A 19,368-nucleotide genomic window follows, 5' to 3' on the forward strand; every position below is an offset into this window, starting at 1 on the left:
ATTTTTATTGAACATATACACAAATACTAGAACACAGAAACTTCTTCAGTCAAGAAACACTAAGTACCTAATGAATGCAATACTTCAACATACCCTCATCGCTTTCATGGTATTAATTTGAAGATACTCACCTTCTAACTAAATCCGGTTTTAGAAGAGTTGCTGGTTGTTCAGCTCCAACTGCTTGGGATACAGGCTGTAAATAGCACAGAAATAAAACTTATTACGATAACAGCAAACTTTAAGCTGAAGGTGCAATTTGCTATTATTGCAGAAAACGTGTTTGTTACATTTCATACTTTGGTTACCACACAAACCAGGCAAAATGTCTACATTACTGAATGTCTATATCAATCCTATTATTGACGTTACTACCAAAGATAAAGAAAAATAAAATGTAGCAGTATTGATATTCATCAAGACTTTTTCATTAAAAAAGACAGCATTGTTTTTTATACTTTTGTTTGTGTTATTTTTCAATGGCTTCCAGTCCTGATTGTAAAACTACTAATAAAAGGAAGAGTTGCTGCCATTCCAGAAACAGATAAATCAATGATTCAAGCTTTAACGTATTGTATGGTCTCTCTCTCTCGTTCCCTTTTCACTAAACTACTGCCAACAATTCCTCTGAGATGTTAGTATCCAGCAGCTGCAATACTGGCATCTAGCAGAAAAGTTTATAAAGGCAAATGCCAACCCTGCTGGAAAATAATGTTAAACATTTATCTAATCCATCCTATGCATTGCTGCTGGTGACAGTACAGTGACTTTAAAATGCAAATCTACCAAAATCAATCACTTACCTACCTAGTTTAAACCCTCTATGATGGCCCCTCATCTTCTATAAGGTTAAGTTCCTTTGGATGGCAAATAAAGTTCTCAATGAACTGGTCCCTGCCTCATTCTCTAGCTCTTCTCTTCTTGAAGCCACAATGAACTCTAGCTCCTCTGAATGAGTTGGGCTTTTTCATATACAGTGACTCTACTTATATTCCTTTATCTCCCTGGACTATTTCAACTACTCCTTAGTCCTGTCCATTTAGCAAATATCTGAATGGAACTCCTGTATACAAGAAGGCTCTATTACAATGGGTTCCAGAAAGACCAGCAAAATCACCTTGGAGTCTCTTTAAAAAACACATATACCTTATCTCATATCTTGGTTTCTAAACTAAAAGGGATAAAGGTTCCTTGGAGAAATGGCTGATTCCAGCACTGGGGCAAGGAAAATATAAGATGAGCCTGGATCATCTTGCTATCCCCCAAAGTAAAGAACTGCTCAAAGAACGATGGGAACATATCAAAAGCACACTTGAGCCACCTTGAAGGGGTTCCCACTACCCAAATATGGAACAATTGGGCATGAAAATAAATAATGATAACAGAATATAAGGTATTTAATAAAATAAAATAATCCAAGAGTTCATACTGATACAAACAAAAGAAAGCTCTTACAATACAAAGCCAAATAAATATAAGGAATGACAAAGTTAGAAAATCATCAATGGATGATAAAACTAGTGGGTGAAAGTTGGATGAGGAACAAGATATCTACGTAGTTTCAAAATATCTCCCCACAAATCATTTATTCATTACAAAAGCAAAACATGGTCACTTTACAGTGGAAGAACTTGGCAGCCTCCACCTTAACCAAGTAATCAAATTTAACCTCAGCAATATTGGGAGAAACTGACATTACATGGCTCCTAATATGATACAATGCACAAAGGTTACAACATTGTTTGCATGGTATTCCTGACAAAAATGCGTGATCTGAATGTGGGGAAAAAAAGGAAACTTCAAACACACTCAACTTGAAGGGCATTCTATTCGGTTTGCCAAAAGGTTCGATTGGTATTTCCGTAAGATAGCTCTAGTAGCACTTAGTTGTCTTTAACTTCATTTGAAACAATTTTCTTAGATTGTATGTGACAGGTGTCATATCAGCCCACATTAAAAAAAAGACTTACCAAAACTGGTGAATTTTTGTGTAGCCATTTTAATATTGAAGATGGAAGAAAAAATGCAACATTTTCCGCATATTATGCTTTATTATTTCAAGAAAGGTAAAAACATAACTGAAACGCAAAAAAAGAATTGTGTAGTGTATGGAGAAGGTGCTGTGACTGATCAAATGTGTCAAAAGTGGTTTGCGAAGTTTCGTGATGGAGATTTCTTGCTGGACAATGCTCCACAGTTGGGTAGACCAGTTGAAGTTGATAGCCATCAAATCGAGACATTCATTGAGAAAAATCAACATTATACCATGCGGGAGACAGCCGGACATACTCAAAATATCCAAATCAAGCATTGAAAATCATTTGCACCAGCTTGGTTATGTGAATTGCTTTGATGTTTGGGTTCCACATAAGTTAGGCAAAAAAAACTTCTTGACCATATTTCCTCATGCGATTCCCTACTGAAACGTAATGAAAACGTTCCGTTTTTAAAACAAAGTGTGGGGCTTCCCTGGTGGCGCAGTGGTTAAGAATCCGCCTGCCAATGCAGGGGATACGGGTTCGAGCCCTGGTCCGGGAAGATCCCACATGCCGTGGAGCAATGACACCCGTGCATCACAGCTACTGAGCCTGTGCTCTAGAGCCCGCAAGCCACAACTACTGACCCGCATGCCACAACTACTGAAGCCTGTGCACCTAGAGCCCGTGCTCCGCAACAAGAGAAGCCACCGCAATGAGAAGCCCGTGCACCACAACAAAGAGTAGACCCCACTCTCCGCAACTAGAGAAAGCCCGTGCGCAGCAACGAAGACCCAACGCAGCCAAAAGAATAAAAGAAAATAAATAAAGAAAATTTAAAAAAAAAGTGTGACAGGAGATGAAAAGTGGATACTGTACAATAATGTGGAACGGAAGAGATCGTGGGCCAAGTGAAATGAACTACCACCAACCACACCTAAGGCTGGTCTTCATCCAAAGAAGGTGATGTTGTGTATATGGTGGGGTTGGGAGTCCTCTTATTATGAGCTCCTTCTGGAAAACCAAATGATTAATTCCAACAAGTACTGCTCCCAATTAGACCAACTGAAAGCAGCACTCGACGAAAAGTGTCTGGAATTAGTCAACAGAAAACGCATAATCTTCCATCAGGATAACGCAAGACCACATGTTTCTTTGATGACCAGGCAAAAACTGTTACAGCTTGGCTGGGAAGTTCTGATTCATCCGCCATATTCACCAGACATTGCACCTTCGGATTTCCATTTATTTCGGTCTTTACAAAATTCTCTTAATGGAAAAAATTTCCATTCCCTGGAAGACTGTAAAAGGCACCTGGAAGAGTTCTTTGCTCAAAAACATAAAAAGTTTTGGGAAGATGGAATTATGAAGTTGCCTGAAAAATGGCAGAAGGTATTGGAACAAAAGAGTGAATACGTTGTTCAATAAAGTTCTTGGTGAAAATGAAAAATGTGTCTTTTATTTTTACTTAAAAACCGAAGGCACTTTTTGGCCAACCCAATACAAAATAACCGACCTTTATTCTTAAAAAATATCAATGCTATAAAAGACAAATGAAGGCTGAGGAACTGTTCCAGATTAAAGGAGATAAAAGAGACAAACAGTACAAGGCAATGCACGATCTTCAATTAGATCCTGGATCAAGGGGGGGAAACTCCCATAAAGGACATTACTTGGACAACTGGTGAAATATTAATGTGGACGACAGATTAAATAATAGTATTACAGTCATGTTAAATTCCCTGAATTTGGTCATTGTATTGTGGTTAAGAAAATATCCTTGTTCTTATAGCAATGATATATTTAAGGGTAAAAGGACATTATGTCTGCAACCAGCTCTATACATCAGAGGGAAAATCATGTGTGGATGAATGGATGGATGGATGGATGGATGGACCGACCAACTGACCAACAGATCAATGGACTGTCATCCTCTAATGTCTTTTATCATATCCTTCTTTATCATATATGTTTAATGCCTGACTTTAAGGACTCTGAATGATTCATCTTTGTATTCTCAGTGCCTCTTAGCACAGTGCCTGGAACATTTTAGGCTTCCAATAAATGTTTGAAGGTATTGATAGAAAGAAATAAGAAAGAAAACAATGATATAAAAAAGACTGTGCCATACACATGTTTGTGATCCCATATTACTAATCCTGGACATCAATCCTAAGGAAATAATACAGAGGAAGAAAAAAGTACATAGTATAAAGTTTGTTTCATAGTAAATGTTCAATAAATGGTAGCTAACTCTGTTTTTATTGTGGTATTATGCACAATAAAAACTGGCATCAAGTTGTTGTCCAGGAATAGAGAAAGAGGTAAATATGAATACTTATTTCACTACTGTGTGGCCACTGAAAACTAGAATTGTGAAGTCCAAGTAAAGGCAGGGAAAATTACTTAACAATGAATGAAAAAAGCAGAAAACAAAACTGTACATATAATTACAAACACTTATGCATATGACAAAAGCTTGGAATACAATAACAAATATCATAATCACTACCATGTTAAGAAAATAGCATTCTTTGATTTTTTCCCCCATTTTACTACTTTTTATAATGTCACTACTTACATTTGATTATTTAAAACTTTCAAAGGATAGCAAATACTAAGTGTAGAGGAAAATAGGCACTTTCATAAACCACTGGGATTTATGGGATTGTAAACTGCTTAGACCTTTCTGAAGGGTAATTTGACAATATGTATCAAGTTTTTAAAAGGTCTAGCAATTTTATTTCTAGAAATCTATCCCAAGGAAATAATTAAGAGTGCATAGAAAGATTTAGCTACAAAAATGTTCCTCACGACATGGAATATAATTACAAACAGCAAAAAAATAGTCACTTGTTTCCTTTATCTGCTCCATTAAATAAATAATGGTACATCCATACTAAAGGATATTATGCAGCCCTTTAAAAATGTGCTTAAACATATAAGATGTTACAAGTGAAAAAAGATTATAAAAGAGTATATATACATTATGGTTACATTAAAATTGCATGTATGCATAAGCATATAAAATGGTCTGGAAGAATATACACCTGGTGTTAAGCAAGCTTAACTATATTCATCTTGCTTTGGTAATAAGAAAAAAATTAATTCAACTTTGTACAGATTTATCAACCCTGAAATCTGATAATCTCAGTGCAGGTCCCCATTATTTCAATGCACAACTTTATAGTTATTTTAGACAAAGGTAAGAATGAAACATTTCACTAAATTTGAAAAACATCTACAAATGGCCCAGCATCTATTTGCAAATATTAATTTTGAAACTCCTAGAAATATTATGACAGAACTTGGTTTGAAGCTGGCATATAAAAAAAGCAGATGAACCAACTATTAGCCATGATTCTGAGGAACAACAGAAAGTAGCATTAATAATCCTGTTAATAATTATAAGTGGTTATAAAATATAATTCCAGATTGTTGCCATAGTAACTATCTTTTGTTTACTTTGCCTCCAGATTTATGCATCAAGACACCATGGCACTGCTCCATCTTGCTGGGACTCACCATAATTTTTTTAAGTTTCTTTAAGACAAACATTTGTTAAAGTTGGATACATTTTGTTGAATCTTGTGTGTACAAAAAAAAAAAAAGAAATCTCTTTGCCAAAGTATTTGCTCTCAATGTTTAAACAGTGATTATATTAAAGAGCTAATTATCTAATCTATAATTAGAAGCTAGTCTAATTTGTCCAGGAAAAAAACCTCAGTATGAACTGACCAGGTTAGAGGGGGAAGGGGAAGGCAGGAAATGGTATTTTATGCTCATTTCTCCCCAACCCTCACCTTCAAATCCAAATGAAAGACAGGTACCAATCCCTTTTCCTAATGAGACCTTGATATCCGGATATCTGAGACCTTGATAACTAGCTAGCAAAGTTCAATAAAACTAAAGTACCTATAACTCACTTGCAGAATGAGGACAAGGCCAAAATGAGAAGCAAAACTAGGCCTGAATTCCATGGGCCACACCATTCTCTCCTCTCTATCTCGGCATTTAAAAATGCTCTCTTGAACTTGTTTCTTTTCTTTTTTTTTTTTAACATCTTTATTGGAGTATAATTGCTTTACAATGGTGTGTTAGTTTCTGCTGTATAACAAAGTGATTGAACTTGTTTCTTGATCTTTCTCACCCATGATACTGTGAGCTCTTTGAGGGAAGAGACTGTATCTGTAAGATTTATCACAATATCCCCAATGCCTAACCAATACCTGAAATAGGAACAGCTGCTCAATAATGCCTTTCACTATTATAATGTTCTCATTTTATTATTGTTTTTATTTTTCTTATAGCAACAAAACAACCACTATTTATTGAGCATTTATTAAATGCTAAGCACTTTATATACATTATTTAACTAAATTCAACCCTTATGACAACTCTAAGCAGTAGGTATTATTACTTTCATTTTACCAATGAGGAAGCTGAGGCTATAAGTGATGGAGGCAAAAATTGAAAGAAAGAAAATGAATGAATAGACAAATGACTCCAAAGAATACTGAAGAGCAGAGACCCCTTGTGCATACCACAGAAGCTTTTCTGTTAGTTCCTAACCCTTCTCTCTCCTTTACTTACTTCACTATTACTTGCCCTCCTCCCATCAGTGGTTCTTAGCCCTTGGATGCACTTTATAATCTTAAGGGAAGCAAAGGAAGATGGGAGGAAAAAGGGGAAAAAAGAAAACAGAAGGAAAGAAAATGCAAGCTCAAGCACATTCCAGAAATTCTTACTCGGTTATTCTGGAGTGAAGGAGAGCAGTAAAAGTGGGAAGTATTTTAAAACATTTTATAAACTGCCTTATTGTATTACTGACACTATAAAACATGTCTCTCCCACGAAGTGCTTTTAACAACCATTATTTCTTGAGCACTTATTACACGGCAGGCACTTCTCACATGTACCTCATCTACTCCTAAAAAGCCTACAAAATAGGCATTTTTTTCTGACATTATGAAAAATTTCCAACATACAGAAAAGCTGAATAATTGTTCAGTGAAAACCTATACATCCACCATCCACAGTCTATTGCATTTTATTATATTTGCATTATCACATGTATATCCATCAATCCATCTTATTTTTTATGCATTTCAAAGTAAGTTGCAAATGCAAGAGAGGCATTTTAAAACTTCGTTTTACAGATAAAAAGAACCTAACTTAAAGAAATTAAATAACTTGCCTCAAATCACACAATAAATAATTCAAAGAGCCAGAGATCAAATTCAGGTCTAACTAAAGACATAAAGTACCTCAAGCCTATATGTATGTTGTATATACCTGTTTAACAGTGAAATTTTTGCTTATTTAATTAAAGAAAATTATCACTGTGTATGACGCCCACTTCCATATTTTTATATTTATAAAGAACCCTGCACCTATAAAGTCATTGCTTATCTAAGCCCAATTTTTGGCCAAGCCAAGATTCTGAATAATGAAGTTTACCCTAAGAAATAACTGATCCACACACAGCACAGTTCCTTGGATAAACTCACAAAATGACACCCAGGCTATTAAACAGGCAGAAATAAAAAAAGATGAAAACACACCAGCACCACAAAGGCTTACAGACAAGAGTAACAGAAACTAGGAAGAAGCTTCATTAATTACAAGGCATGTAGAACTGGATTGAAGAAAACATTACCCAGGTTTCACTCCCGGACCTCTCTAGAGATCACCTCATGAAAGGGAACCTAACTCAAAGGAGACTTATACTTCATACTTTCCCCCTGATATCTGCTGTTAGTTGAGTTATCGAGAGTCTGTATCAACCAGCAAATTGATCATGCACTACTCTTGTCTCAGCCTCTCCAAGCTTTCTACCGCTATTTGGAGAGAGCAACTAACATTGTTTTTTGTTTGTTTGTTTATTTGTTTTAATGGTAGGAGTGAGAATGCATATTGGAGATAAAAAGGAGGAGACTAACTGAGCCATCTGGCTTTCTAGGAGGAAGAGTCCTCACAAGTAAAGCCAACTCAGCAAGGATACAGAAAGGAAAAATTTTGGTATCCATACATGTTGGAGAATGTAGTCTTTAATATATTTGATTATTACAAGCATTAGAGAACTCATTATGGGGGTAAAAGTAAACCACACCTCAGCACAGAGGAACTACAATAGATCAATACCTACTAATACACAGAAAGTGTACATCTCCTTGTCCTCAAGCTATAGATCTGTGAAAGGATTTAATTATCACTCAAGAGGACAACAGAATTCAAAGAAAATCTACATGCAGTCAGAGGGTTGGGCAGGGAAGTCCAGATTCTATAGAGCTTTCAGGCCACTAAGTACAGTATTATGACTTTTACTGTGAGTGAGATGGCAATGTGAGGTTTGGGGTAGGGTTCAGATATGATCTGACTTGCATTTTTTGAAAGTATCACTCTGCTTCCTATAATGAGAAAAAGGGTATAAAAGAGCAAAAGCAGAAGGAAGAACAACAGTTAGAAGTCTAATGCAATGATTCAAGAAAGAAATTAGACTAGCATGATTATCATTATGCTAGTGATTATGGTGGAGGTGGTGAGAAGTAGTCAGGTTGTAGATGTATTTTAAAGGAAAAGACAAAAGACTCTCTGATGATTTGAAGTCAGATATGAGAGAAAGAGAGGAATAAAATATGACCACAGATATATGGCTTGAGTAACAAGAAAGGCAGAGTTCCTATTTGCCGAGATGAAGGCAACTGTGGAAAGAACAGGCTTCGGGTGGTGGTGGGAGGGGAGCGCAAAAAAAAAGTGTTTAATTTTGGACATATTAAATTTGAAATGCCTATTATACAATAAAGTGGAGATGTTGGGTGTATACTGGAGAAACATAGCAAAAAAAATTTTTTTTTCCTAGAACACAAAGTCAAAAGCAAAATGGGCTGGAGGTATCAGTATGAAATACACACACACACACACACGCATGCACGCACACACTCTAATCTGTCCACTGAGAACCCTAGAAGCTATGACTCCCACGTACCATCAAACACACCCAACATCCAAATTCTGGTTCCTAAATTACCTTCCTCACTAAAAGGAATCAGGGCCCCATGGAGAAATAACTGATCCCAGGGCTAGGGAAGGGAAAGCACAAAATGAGCCTGGAATATCTTGCTATGCCAGAAAGTAAAGAAGTGCTCAAAGAATAATGGGGATATGACAAAAATACACAAGAGCCACCCTGAATGGGCCCCCATTAACCAAATCTGGGGCACCTTAACCATCAAAACAAATAATGATAATATTATATCACACACTATTAAATAAAATAAAGCCTCATGAATCCATACTGACATGAACAAATGACTGAATGACTGAATGAGTAAAGGAAGGAGAAAGGCCAACTAATAAATATAAGGAGGAATGATGAACTTAGAAAATCATCAACAGATACTAAAACTAATGGGTGAAAGTTTTGATAAGGAAAGGGATATTTACAGAGTCTCAAAATATCTCCTTACAAATAACTCGTAAATTATAAAGGAAAAAAATGGCAACTTTATGGTGGAGAAACCTGGCAGGCCCTACTTAAAACAAGTAATAAAAGTTAACATCACAAATATTGGCATCACCAATATGCCTAATAAGATGTCCTAAGAAGAATACAATGTCACTTACATGGTATTCCTGCCAAAAATGCATGATTTGACTCTAACCATGAGGAAACTTTAGTCAAACCTAAAATGACAGGCATTCTATAAAAAACTGGCCTCTGCATTTCAACACTGTAAAGAACAACAAAGCCTGAAGAACTGGTTGAGATTAAAGCAGACTAAAGAAAAAGATAAACAACTCAAAAAAAAAAAGAGTTGACTAGGCATACTTCACAAAAGAAGATATTTGAATCTCTAATAATTACACGAAAAGATGCTCAATATCATTACTTATCAGGGAAACACAAGTTAAAACCACAATATATACCACATCACATCCACCAGAACAGCTAAAATTTAAATGACACACAATACTAAGTGTTGATAAGGATGTGGAATAACTGGAACTCTCTAACATTGCTGCTGAGAATGCATTTTGGACCACTACTTTGGAAAACTGTCTGGCATTATTTAGTATAGCTAAACATACCTTTATCCTGTGACCCAGCAATCCCACTCCTAGGTACATACACAAGAGAAATGAATGCATGTGTCTAGAGGTGTGTCTACAAACATACAGGAGCATTCACAGTAGCTTTATTTGTAAGAACCAAAAGCTAGAACAAATCTTTTTTTTTTTTATTTAATTTTATTTTTTTATACAGCAGGTTCTTATTAGGTATCCATTTTATACATATTAGTATATATATGTCAATCCCAATCTTAATATACATCAACAGAATGGATAACTGAACTGTGGTATATTCTACAACTGAACAACTCATAGCAAAAAAAATGAAACAAACTACTGACACATGCAACAATGTGGATGAATGTCAGTGAACCTTCTAGGGAGCTGGAAACGCTCTATATCTTCATTTGCATTTCACAGAGGAATACATATGTAAAAACTCATCAAGCTGCACATTTAAGATTTGGATACTTCAATGTATATATGCCTTATATAATTCAATTTAAAAAACAGAAATCTTTTAAAAAGCTGGTATGATCCAATTCTGATAAAATAAATACTAAAAAATGTGTATGCATAGAGAAATGTCTGAACAATTTCAAAGGTTTTAATTTCTCAGAGGTGGGATAACAGGTAATTTTACTTTCTTTATACTTTTCTGTATTTTTCAAGAGTATTTATAAGAATAAAAGTTACTTTTGAAAAGCTATTTTCAGACTTCCCTGGTGGTCCAGTGGTTAAGAATCCACCTGCCAATGCAGGGGACACGGGTTCAATCCCTGGTCCGGGAAGATCCCACATGCCACAGAGCAACTAAGCCCGTGTGCCACAACTACTGAGCCTGCGCTCTAGAGCCCGCGCGCCACAACTACTGAAGCCCGCATGCCTAGAGCCCATGCTCCACAACAAGAGAAGACACCTTATTGAGAAGCCCACGCACAATAACAAAGAGTAGTCCCCGCTCACCACAACTAGTGAAAGCCCGTGCACAGCAATGAAGACCCAAAGCAGCCAAAAATAAATTTTAAAAAAATTTCAGAAAGTTATCAAAAAGGTGCTGGGTATAGCATTAGTCCTATAAAAATCCTAATACCATGAGTAAATGCTAATTGAGTACACTAAGGGGCTGAGACCTGTCCCCAGGCAACATATTGCTCATGGCTTCTCATTTATTGCACTTGCCACATAACTCATTCAAACCCTGGCAGAAATTCAGAGTAATTGAATCTGACACCTCCACACACCAGACAGTGGAAGTTCAAAAGGATTTCAATATCATAGTTAAAGGGAACAGAGAAGCTCTCTCAAGAGGAGAGGAGTGAGTTGGCTGAATACATATAGGCTGGCTGTAATAATTCCTAGAACTTGAACCACCACATTCATAAAAAGACCCCCACTGGTTAAAGTGTTTGCTTATGTGGATTCTATATATTAGGTGAAAAAGGCAGGCTACAAAATAGTATGTATGTGATATACATATGTATGTATAAACAAAGTTATATATGTATACATAGAAAAAAAGACAAATCTAGAGTCTCTACCACCAAATGTAAACAATAATTTATTTCTAGCTGGAGAGATAGTAGGTGATTTTCACTGTCTTCTTTATAACTTTATAGGCTTTATTTTAAATAGGCAAATAACACTTTCATAAATTTTTTAAACTTCTTTTAAAAATTTTGGAAACACATTTCAAAATACACATACCTGTATATCTACGTGGTTGAACCTAAGTTAATTTAAGCATCCATCCAACACACTTCGCATTATAGTCTTAAAAAGAGATAAATCCAACCACAACATGAGCTCAAGTATGAACATATACCATATAAGCTACAAATACTAGCCAAACACCATGCACTGTCAACCATATCAGATTAAATATACCCCCAGCAGATTTTAAATGCATCTGGCATTTGTCAAGTACATGTATGTTTTCCCCTACAAGTCTATGAGTTCTTCAGGGCAAGGACCATATTTTATCTCATTTTATATCCCCAGAGATGATAGTCATTAAAAGTTTGTTGATGAACTATGACTGACTATATACCAATCTCTTAAAAGCAACAGATCACCAGCTGCTAACTAAATCACATACAGAGAATGCCTAGGAGCTCAGACTGTCTCATTCCCAAAGAGAGAAGACACACACAGGGGATGGTAGGGTTGAGGAAAGAAAATGGGATGGCAAAGAAAAGCCCAACCATGTATCCAGAGTCCATAACCTAGGAAACCAGGATATAGTCTTGATATATGAACTCTCACAAAGACTGTGTACTCGTTGTCAGAAATGAGTAACGTTGACTTTGAGAGTCTAAATGACAAAAACACTTATTTCTCCTACAGAAATAAACGTGAACCAAAAGAGTCAAGAATTTAGATGAAAGTGCTTAAAATTATAAGAGTCTATGAAATACTATTTCTAATTAACTACAAAAGACATCCCTCTACATTCAAACCAGGCTGGAAAAGTCCAATACAAAAAACAAACCATAAAAGGGATCTGAGTCCTAAATAAATTTTTTTTAATTTATTTATTTATGTTTGGCTGCGTTGGGTCTTTGTTGCTGTGTGCGGGCTTTTCTCTAGTTGCGGCGAGCGGGGGCTACTCTTCGTTGCGGCGCACGGGCTTCTCATTGCAGTGGCTTCTCTTGTTGCAGAGCACGGGCTCTAGGCGCACGGGTGCGTGGGCTCTAGAGCACAGGCTCAGTAGTTGTGGCGCATGGGCTTAGTTGCCCCGCGGCATGTGGGATCTTCCCAGACCAGGGCTCTAACCCGTGTCTCCTGCATTGGCAGGCGGATTCTTTTTTTTTTCCTTTTTGTTTTAATTTACTTTATTTTTGGCTGCACTGGGTCTTTGTTGCTGCGTGCAGGCTTTTCTCTAGTTGTGGCAAGCGGGGGCTACTCTTCGTTGCGGTATGCGGGCTTCTCACTACAGTGGCTTCTCTTGTTGCGAAGCACAGGCTCCAGGCGCACGGGCTTCAGTAGTTGTGGTGCGCAGGCTCAGTAGTTGTGGCTTGCGGGCTCTAGAGCACAGGCTCAGTAGTTGTGGCGCATGGGCTTAGTTGCTCCACGGCATGTGGGATCTTCCTGGACCAGGGCTCGAACCTGTGCCCCCTGCATTGGCAGGAGGATTCTTAACCACTGTGCCACCAGGGAAGCCCTGGCAGGTGGGTTCTTAACCACTGCGCCACCAGGGAAGTCCCCTAAATAAACTTTTTATCCATATATGGAGTTCTCAGTTTCTCTTCCAATTATACAAGCAGTGTCTCAAGATTCTAGTTACACAATGTTAGACACATCCTCAAGAAGAATGTCTTAAGTGAAGGAAAGTATAAACAACTTTTAGCTTTCAGTGACTTTTATATAAACTAGGATGAATTTATGAAAGAGAGCCTTTGCCTGTCAGAAAACCTAGGCAGTGTTAAATAAGTTTAACTGAATACAGAGCCTCTAAAATGTATCTTACCTTTACCTGTGAGACCTTTGGGACACTTAATGGCAAAAACTGGAGTTGTGAGACAAGTGGAGGTCCAAGGACATGTACAGGCAGAACAGTGGACTGACCTTGAAGAAAAGGCGAAATTTGGGGCTGAGTCAGATTTGGCTGCTTCTGCAACTGTTAAAAAAAAAAAAAGATTAAAGATAAACTCTCCCATTTACAGTAAATATACTGATTATATATTTAAAATATATTTAACACTTCACCTCACCCCTGAAATCTGCTGGTAATGTCCCACTAGCTGCTGGGATGGATAAATTTTCCCTGGAACATTTATTTCGGCCTGTGGGTTGTTAGAAACCATTTGAGAGCCCATCATCTGGTCTGAGGAATAGGCTATACTGGGCTGATTTGAAGTATCTGAATGTATAACTGATCCAGCTCCTGCCTCAGACAAACTGTCACCTACGGCAAAGAAAACACGTGATAAGTAGAAGGGAAAAACTTGAAACACAAGGTCCAAATAGCATAGGAAATGGTAAGTGTTTCTTTAATTTTTTTCTTTTTTACTCTGACAACCTGAAACAGCTTCAAATAAAATATGTACACTGCAGAATTAATAAAAAACCATCATGTAAACTCTCCATGTTGATACTGTGGTATAACTAAAATATTCTTAGTAAAGCAAACCTACAAAGAATTACATAAAAGTCAACTCGATTTGCTGGCCATTTCATGTATAGCCTAACTAATCTATGTTTGCCATTAGGATTTCAGTAAAATCTAAGTAGCATATTCTCATTCTCCTAGAACCTGGCTAGAAAATAATACTGCCTTTATGGAACAACTGGTTATTACTATGAAAATACTGTGTCTTTCTAGAGAAGAGAATGCATTACTGCAGAAAAATTAGAGAAACTGTGTTAATTTTATACTTGGGTCTAAAATACAAAAGTTCTTAAAGTCTAGAAAATTCCCTCTTGAAGAATAAATTCTATCTTTAGTTGCATATCTTCTTTACTAAAGGATTTACGTTAGACCCTTAAAAATGGTAAAAAGATTATAATCCTTATTCAACTAGTACCTTGGACAAGTCACTTAACAGAACAGTTTCTTAATTTTAAAATAAGGAAACTATCTGGCTTGCCTATTTCAGGGATTTTGTAAAAGGATTAATGAAATGATAGATAACAAAATGCTTTGAAACATACAAAAGTACTATTTAAAGATAAGGGAATACAATTACACATTTCCTTTTATAAATTATAACTGTGTTACCTGTAACAGAGGAGCAATGCTGTTGTGGTTTTCTTTGCAGAAGCTGTTGTCGCACATGTTGATCAACTTCAGTTTCTTCACATTCAGCCCCGCTGTACTGAGCAGGAGGAGGGGGCAAAGTTGTATTTTGGGGCTGAGGGAGTACATTCCCCACAGACTTGCACTGGGAATCTCTGCGTTCTTCCAAACAGCCAGCTGGCTTCTTCTCCCTTGTCTTCTTTATCAGGGTCACCCGGTCTCTAATGGACTTAGCAACAGCTTTGGAATCACTTTCATGGAAGAATCCTGACTTGACCTCCAAACAAAACATAATAAGCAAACCACATCTTTAAGATTTTTACTTTTATTTTTTACTAGCAGAGTTATTTTCTGCCCCCAAATTCCAAACGCTATTAAATAACAGTTAATTTGTTTCTATGTTCTTTCTTAATCAGACATGCATAAATGCCAGAGCCTTTAGTAAGAAAAACAACACTATTACCAAGAATTGTTGAAATAATTCTGGCTTTAAACAAAAACAAACAAATAGCTTGATATTTCAGTACATGCAGTCTTATTACAGGTAATTTATGACTGCCATTAAGTTTTGTGAAACATTAAAAAGGTTTCCTCATTCAACAACAGTAAGTGTCTACAATGTGCCCAGTATTGGGCTCTGGAGACATATAAGTGCCTAAGCTGGTCCTTTGTCCTATATGCACACACAAGCTGGTGGTGAGAGAAGGATAAAAACAACATAAGGGGCTTCCCTTGTGGCGCAGTGGTTAAGAATCTGCCTGCCAAGGCAGGGTACATGGGTTTGAGCCCTGGTCCGGGAAGATCCCACATGCCGCGGAGCAACTAAGCCCGTGCGCCACAACTACTGAGCCTGTGCTCTAGAGCCCGTGAGCCACAACTACTGAGCCCACGTGCCACAACTACTGAAGCCTGAGCACCTAGAGCCCGTGCTCCGCAAGAAGAGAAGCCACCGCAATGAGAAGCCCATGCACCACAACGAAGAGTAGCCCCCGCTCGCCGCAACTAGAGAAAGCCTGTGCACAGCAACGAAGACCCAACACAGCCAAAAATAAATAAATAAAGTAAATAAAAATTTTTTTAAAAAACATGAAATGAAATAAAATGTAGAAATGAGCTGCTGCAAAAGCCCTAAAGGAGCACAAGCCTCTCTGGTGAAAGCAGAGAAAGTATCATAGAGGAAGGTAAAGTCTGACCTGGATTAAAACAAAACAAGGAACTTGCAGGCTATTGAGGGAGAGGTAGATGAAGTTCAGAGATCAACACTCTAGGCAGAGGAAGTATGCTTATGGCAAAGTGCTATATCTTACGAGGTGTTAGAAGAGTGACAGAAGAGAAGTTAAGGGCTTACTGTCTGAAAGGAACAGGGCTGAGTAGCAGAGATAATGACTTGAGGAGGTGCCATGGCATATTATTCTCAGTCCTACAATCTGTTTTTTAAAGCATACCTTGGGGGTCTGCAGACTCGGGGAAATTTCATTGTAGTTGATAAATGATTAAAATGTTAGATGGAATCCATATATTTAATTTCACTCCCTCACAAAGTTCAAAAAACACTCCCAGGGCGAGGGGCAAGATGGCGGAAGAGTAAGACGCGGAGATCACCTTCCTCCCCACAGATACATGAGAAATACATCTACACGTGGAACTGCTCCTACAGAACACCCACTGAACGCTGGCAGAAGACGTCAGACCTCCCAAAAGGCAAGAAACTCCCCACGTACCTGGGTAGGGCAAAAGAAAAAAGAAATAACAGAGACAAAAGAATAGGGACGGGACCTGCACCAGTGGGAGGGAGCCGTGAAGGAGGAAAGGTTTCCACACACTAGGAAGCCCCTTCGTGGGCAGAGACTGCGGGTAGCAGAGGGGGGAAGCTTCAGAGCCACGTAGGAGAGCGCAGCCACAGTGGTGCGGAGGGCAAAGCGGAGAGATTCCCGCACAGAGGATCGGTGCCGACCAGCACTCACCAGCCCGAGAGGCTTGTCTGCTCAGCCGCCGGGGCGGGCGGGGGCTGGGAGCTGGGGCTCGGGCTTCGGTGCTAGCCGGGAGGGAGTCCAGGAAAAAGACTGCAGCTGCCGAAGAGGCAAGAGACTTTTTCTTGCCTCTTTGTTTCGCGGCGCGCAAGGAGAGGGGATTCAGAGCGCCGCCTAAACGAGCTCCAGAGACGGGCGCGAGCCGCGGCTATCAGCGCGGATCCCACAGCAACAGGGACGCAGAGGGAAAAACGGAGAGATTCCCGCACAGAGGCTCGGCGCCGAGCAGCACTCACCAGCCCGAGAGGCTTGTCTGCTCACCCGCTGGGGCGGGCGGGGGTTGGGAGCTGAGGCGCGGGCTTCGGTCGGATCCCAGGGAGAGGACTGGGGTTGGCTGCGTGAACACAGCCTGAAGGGGCCAGCGCACCACAACTAGCCGGGAGGGTGCCCGAGAAAAAGTCTGCAGCTGCCGAAGAGGCAAGAGACTTTTTCTTGCCTCTGTTTCGCGGCGTGCAAGGAGAGGGGAATTCAGAGCTCCACTTAAACGAACTCCAGAGACAGGCGCGAGCCGCGGCTATCAGCGCGGACCCCAGAGACGGGCATGAGACGCTAAGGCTGCTACTGCCGCCACCAAAAAGCCTGTGGACGAGCACAGGTCATTCTCCACACCGCCCCTCCCGGGAGCCTGTGCAGCCTGCCACGGCCAGGCTCCCGTGATCCGGGGACAACTTCCCCGGGAGAGCGCACGGCGCGCCTCAGGCTGCTGCAATGTCACGCCGGCTTCTGCCGCCGCAGGCCCGCCCCGCCTCCTCCATACCGCTCCCTCCCCCCGGCCTGACTGAGCCAGAGCCCCCGAATCAGCTGCTCCTTTAACCCCGTTCTGTCTGGGCGGGGAACAGACGCCCTCAGGCGACCTACATGCAGAGGCGGGTCCAAATCCAAAGCTGAACCCCGGGAGCTGTACGAACAAACAAGAGAAAGGGAAATCTCTCCCAGCAGCCTCAGAAGCAGCGGATTAAAGCTCCACAAACAACTTGATGTGCCTGCATCTGTTGAATACCTGAATAGACAACGAATCATCCCAAATTTAGGAGGTGGACTTTGGGAGCAGGATATATTAACTTTTCCCCTTTTCCTTTTTTTGTGAGTGTATATGTGTATGCTTCTGGGTGAGATTTTGTCTGTATAGCTTTGCTCTCACCATTAGTCCTAGGGTTAGGTGCGTCTGTTTTTTTTTTTTTTTTTCTTTACTTAAAAAAATTTTTTTCCCCTAATAAATGTTTTCTTAATAATTTTTTCCTTATTTTCTATTTTTAAAAAATTAAAAAATTTTTTTAAATAAGTTTTTTCATATTTTTTATTTTAAAAAATTAAAAAAATTTTTTTTCTTAATAAATTTTTTCTTAATAATTTTTTTCTTATTTTTAGTATAAAAAATTAATAAATCTATTTTTAAAAATTAAAAAAAATTTTTTTCTTAATAAATTTATTCTTAATAATTTTTTTTCTTATTTTTTATTATAATTGCTTTATTTTATTTTATTTTATCTTCTTTCTTTCTTTCTTTCATTTTTTCTCCCTTTTATTCTGAGCCGTGTGGATGAAAGGCTCTTGGTGCTCCAACCAGGCATCAGGGCTGTGCCTCTGAGGTGGGAGAGCTAACTTCAGGACACTGGTCCACAAGAGACCTCCCAGCTCCACGTAATACCAAACGGCGAAAATCTCTCAGAGATCTCCATCTCAACATCAAGACCCAGCTTCACTCAACGACCAGCAAGCTACAGTGCTGGACACCCTATGCCAAACAACTAGCAAGACAGGAACACAACCCCATCCATTAACAGAGAGGCTGCCTAAAATCATAATAAGGCCACAGACACCCCAAAACACACCACCAGACGTGGACGAGCCCACCAGAAAGACAACATCCAGCCTCATCCACCAGAACACAGGCACTAGTTCCCTCCACCAGGAAACCTACACAACCCACTGAACCAACCTTAGCCACTGGGGACAGATACCAAAAACAACGGGAACTACGAACCTGCAGCCTGTGAAAAGGAGACCCCAAACACAGTAAGATAAGCAAAATGAGAAGACAGAAAAACACACAGCAGATGAAGGAGCAGGGTCAAAACACACCAGACCTAACAAATGAAGAGGAAATAGGTAGTCTACCTGAAAAAGAATTCCGAATAATGATAGTAAGGATGATCCAAAATCTTGGAAATAGAATAGACAAAATGCAAGAAACATTTAACAAGGACGTAGAAGAACTAAAGAGGAACCAAGCAACGATGAAAAGCACAATAAATGAAATTAAAAATACTCTAGATGGGATCAATAGCAGAATAACTGAGGCAGAAGAACGGATAAGTGACCTGGAAGATAAAATGGTGGAAATAACTACTGCAGAGCAGAATAAAGAAAAAAGAATGAAAAGAACTGAGGACAGTCTCAGAGACCTCTGGGACAACATTAAACGCACCAACATTCGAATTATAGGGGTCCCAGAAGAAGAAGAGAAAAAGAAAGGGACTGAGAAAATATTTGAAGAGATTATAGTTGAAAACTTCCCTAATATGGGAAAGGAAATAGTTAATCAAGTCCT

At 38.9% G+C, this 19,368-nt stretch overlaps 1 protein-coding gene across 1 annotated transcript in view; it reads right to left on the reverse strand.

The window, feature by feature from the left end:
* Positions 1 to 19,368, reverse strand: part of WNK3 (WNK lysine deficient protein kinase 3) — a 136,098-nt gene that overhangs the window by 56,719 nt on the left and 60,011 nt on the right. Inside the window, exons 8-11 of the mRNA XM_061179460.1 lie at positions 14,770 to 15,064; positions 13,763 to 13,956; positions 13,519 to 13,668; positions 132 to 196 (exon numbers count right to left, since the gene is read on the reverse strand). Of these exons, the coding sequence (XP_061035443.1) occupies positions 132 to 196; positions 13,519 to 13,668; positions 13,763 to 13,956; positions 14,770 to 15,064 (704 nt within the window). The remainder of the gene's footprint in view (positions 1 to 131; positions 197 to 13,518; positions 13,669 to 13,762; positions 13,957 to 14,769; positions 15,065 to 19,368) is intronic.

The sequence above is a fragment of the Eubalaena glacialis genome, chromosome X (genome assembly GCF_028564815.1).
Source record: "Eubalaena glacialis isolate mEubGla1 chromosome X, mEubGla1.1.hap2.+ XY, whole genome shotgun sequence".
Classification (NCBI taxonomy): domain Eukaryota; kingdom Metazoa; phylum Chordata; class Mammalia; order Artiodactyla; family Balaenidae; genus Eubalaena; species Eubalaena glacialis.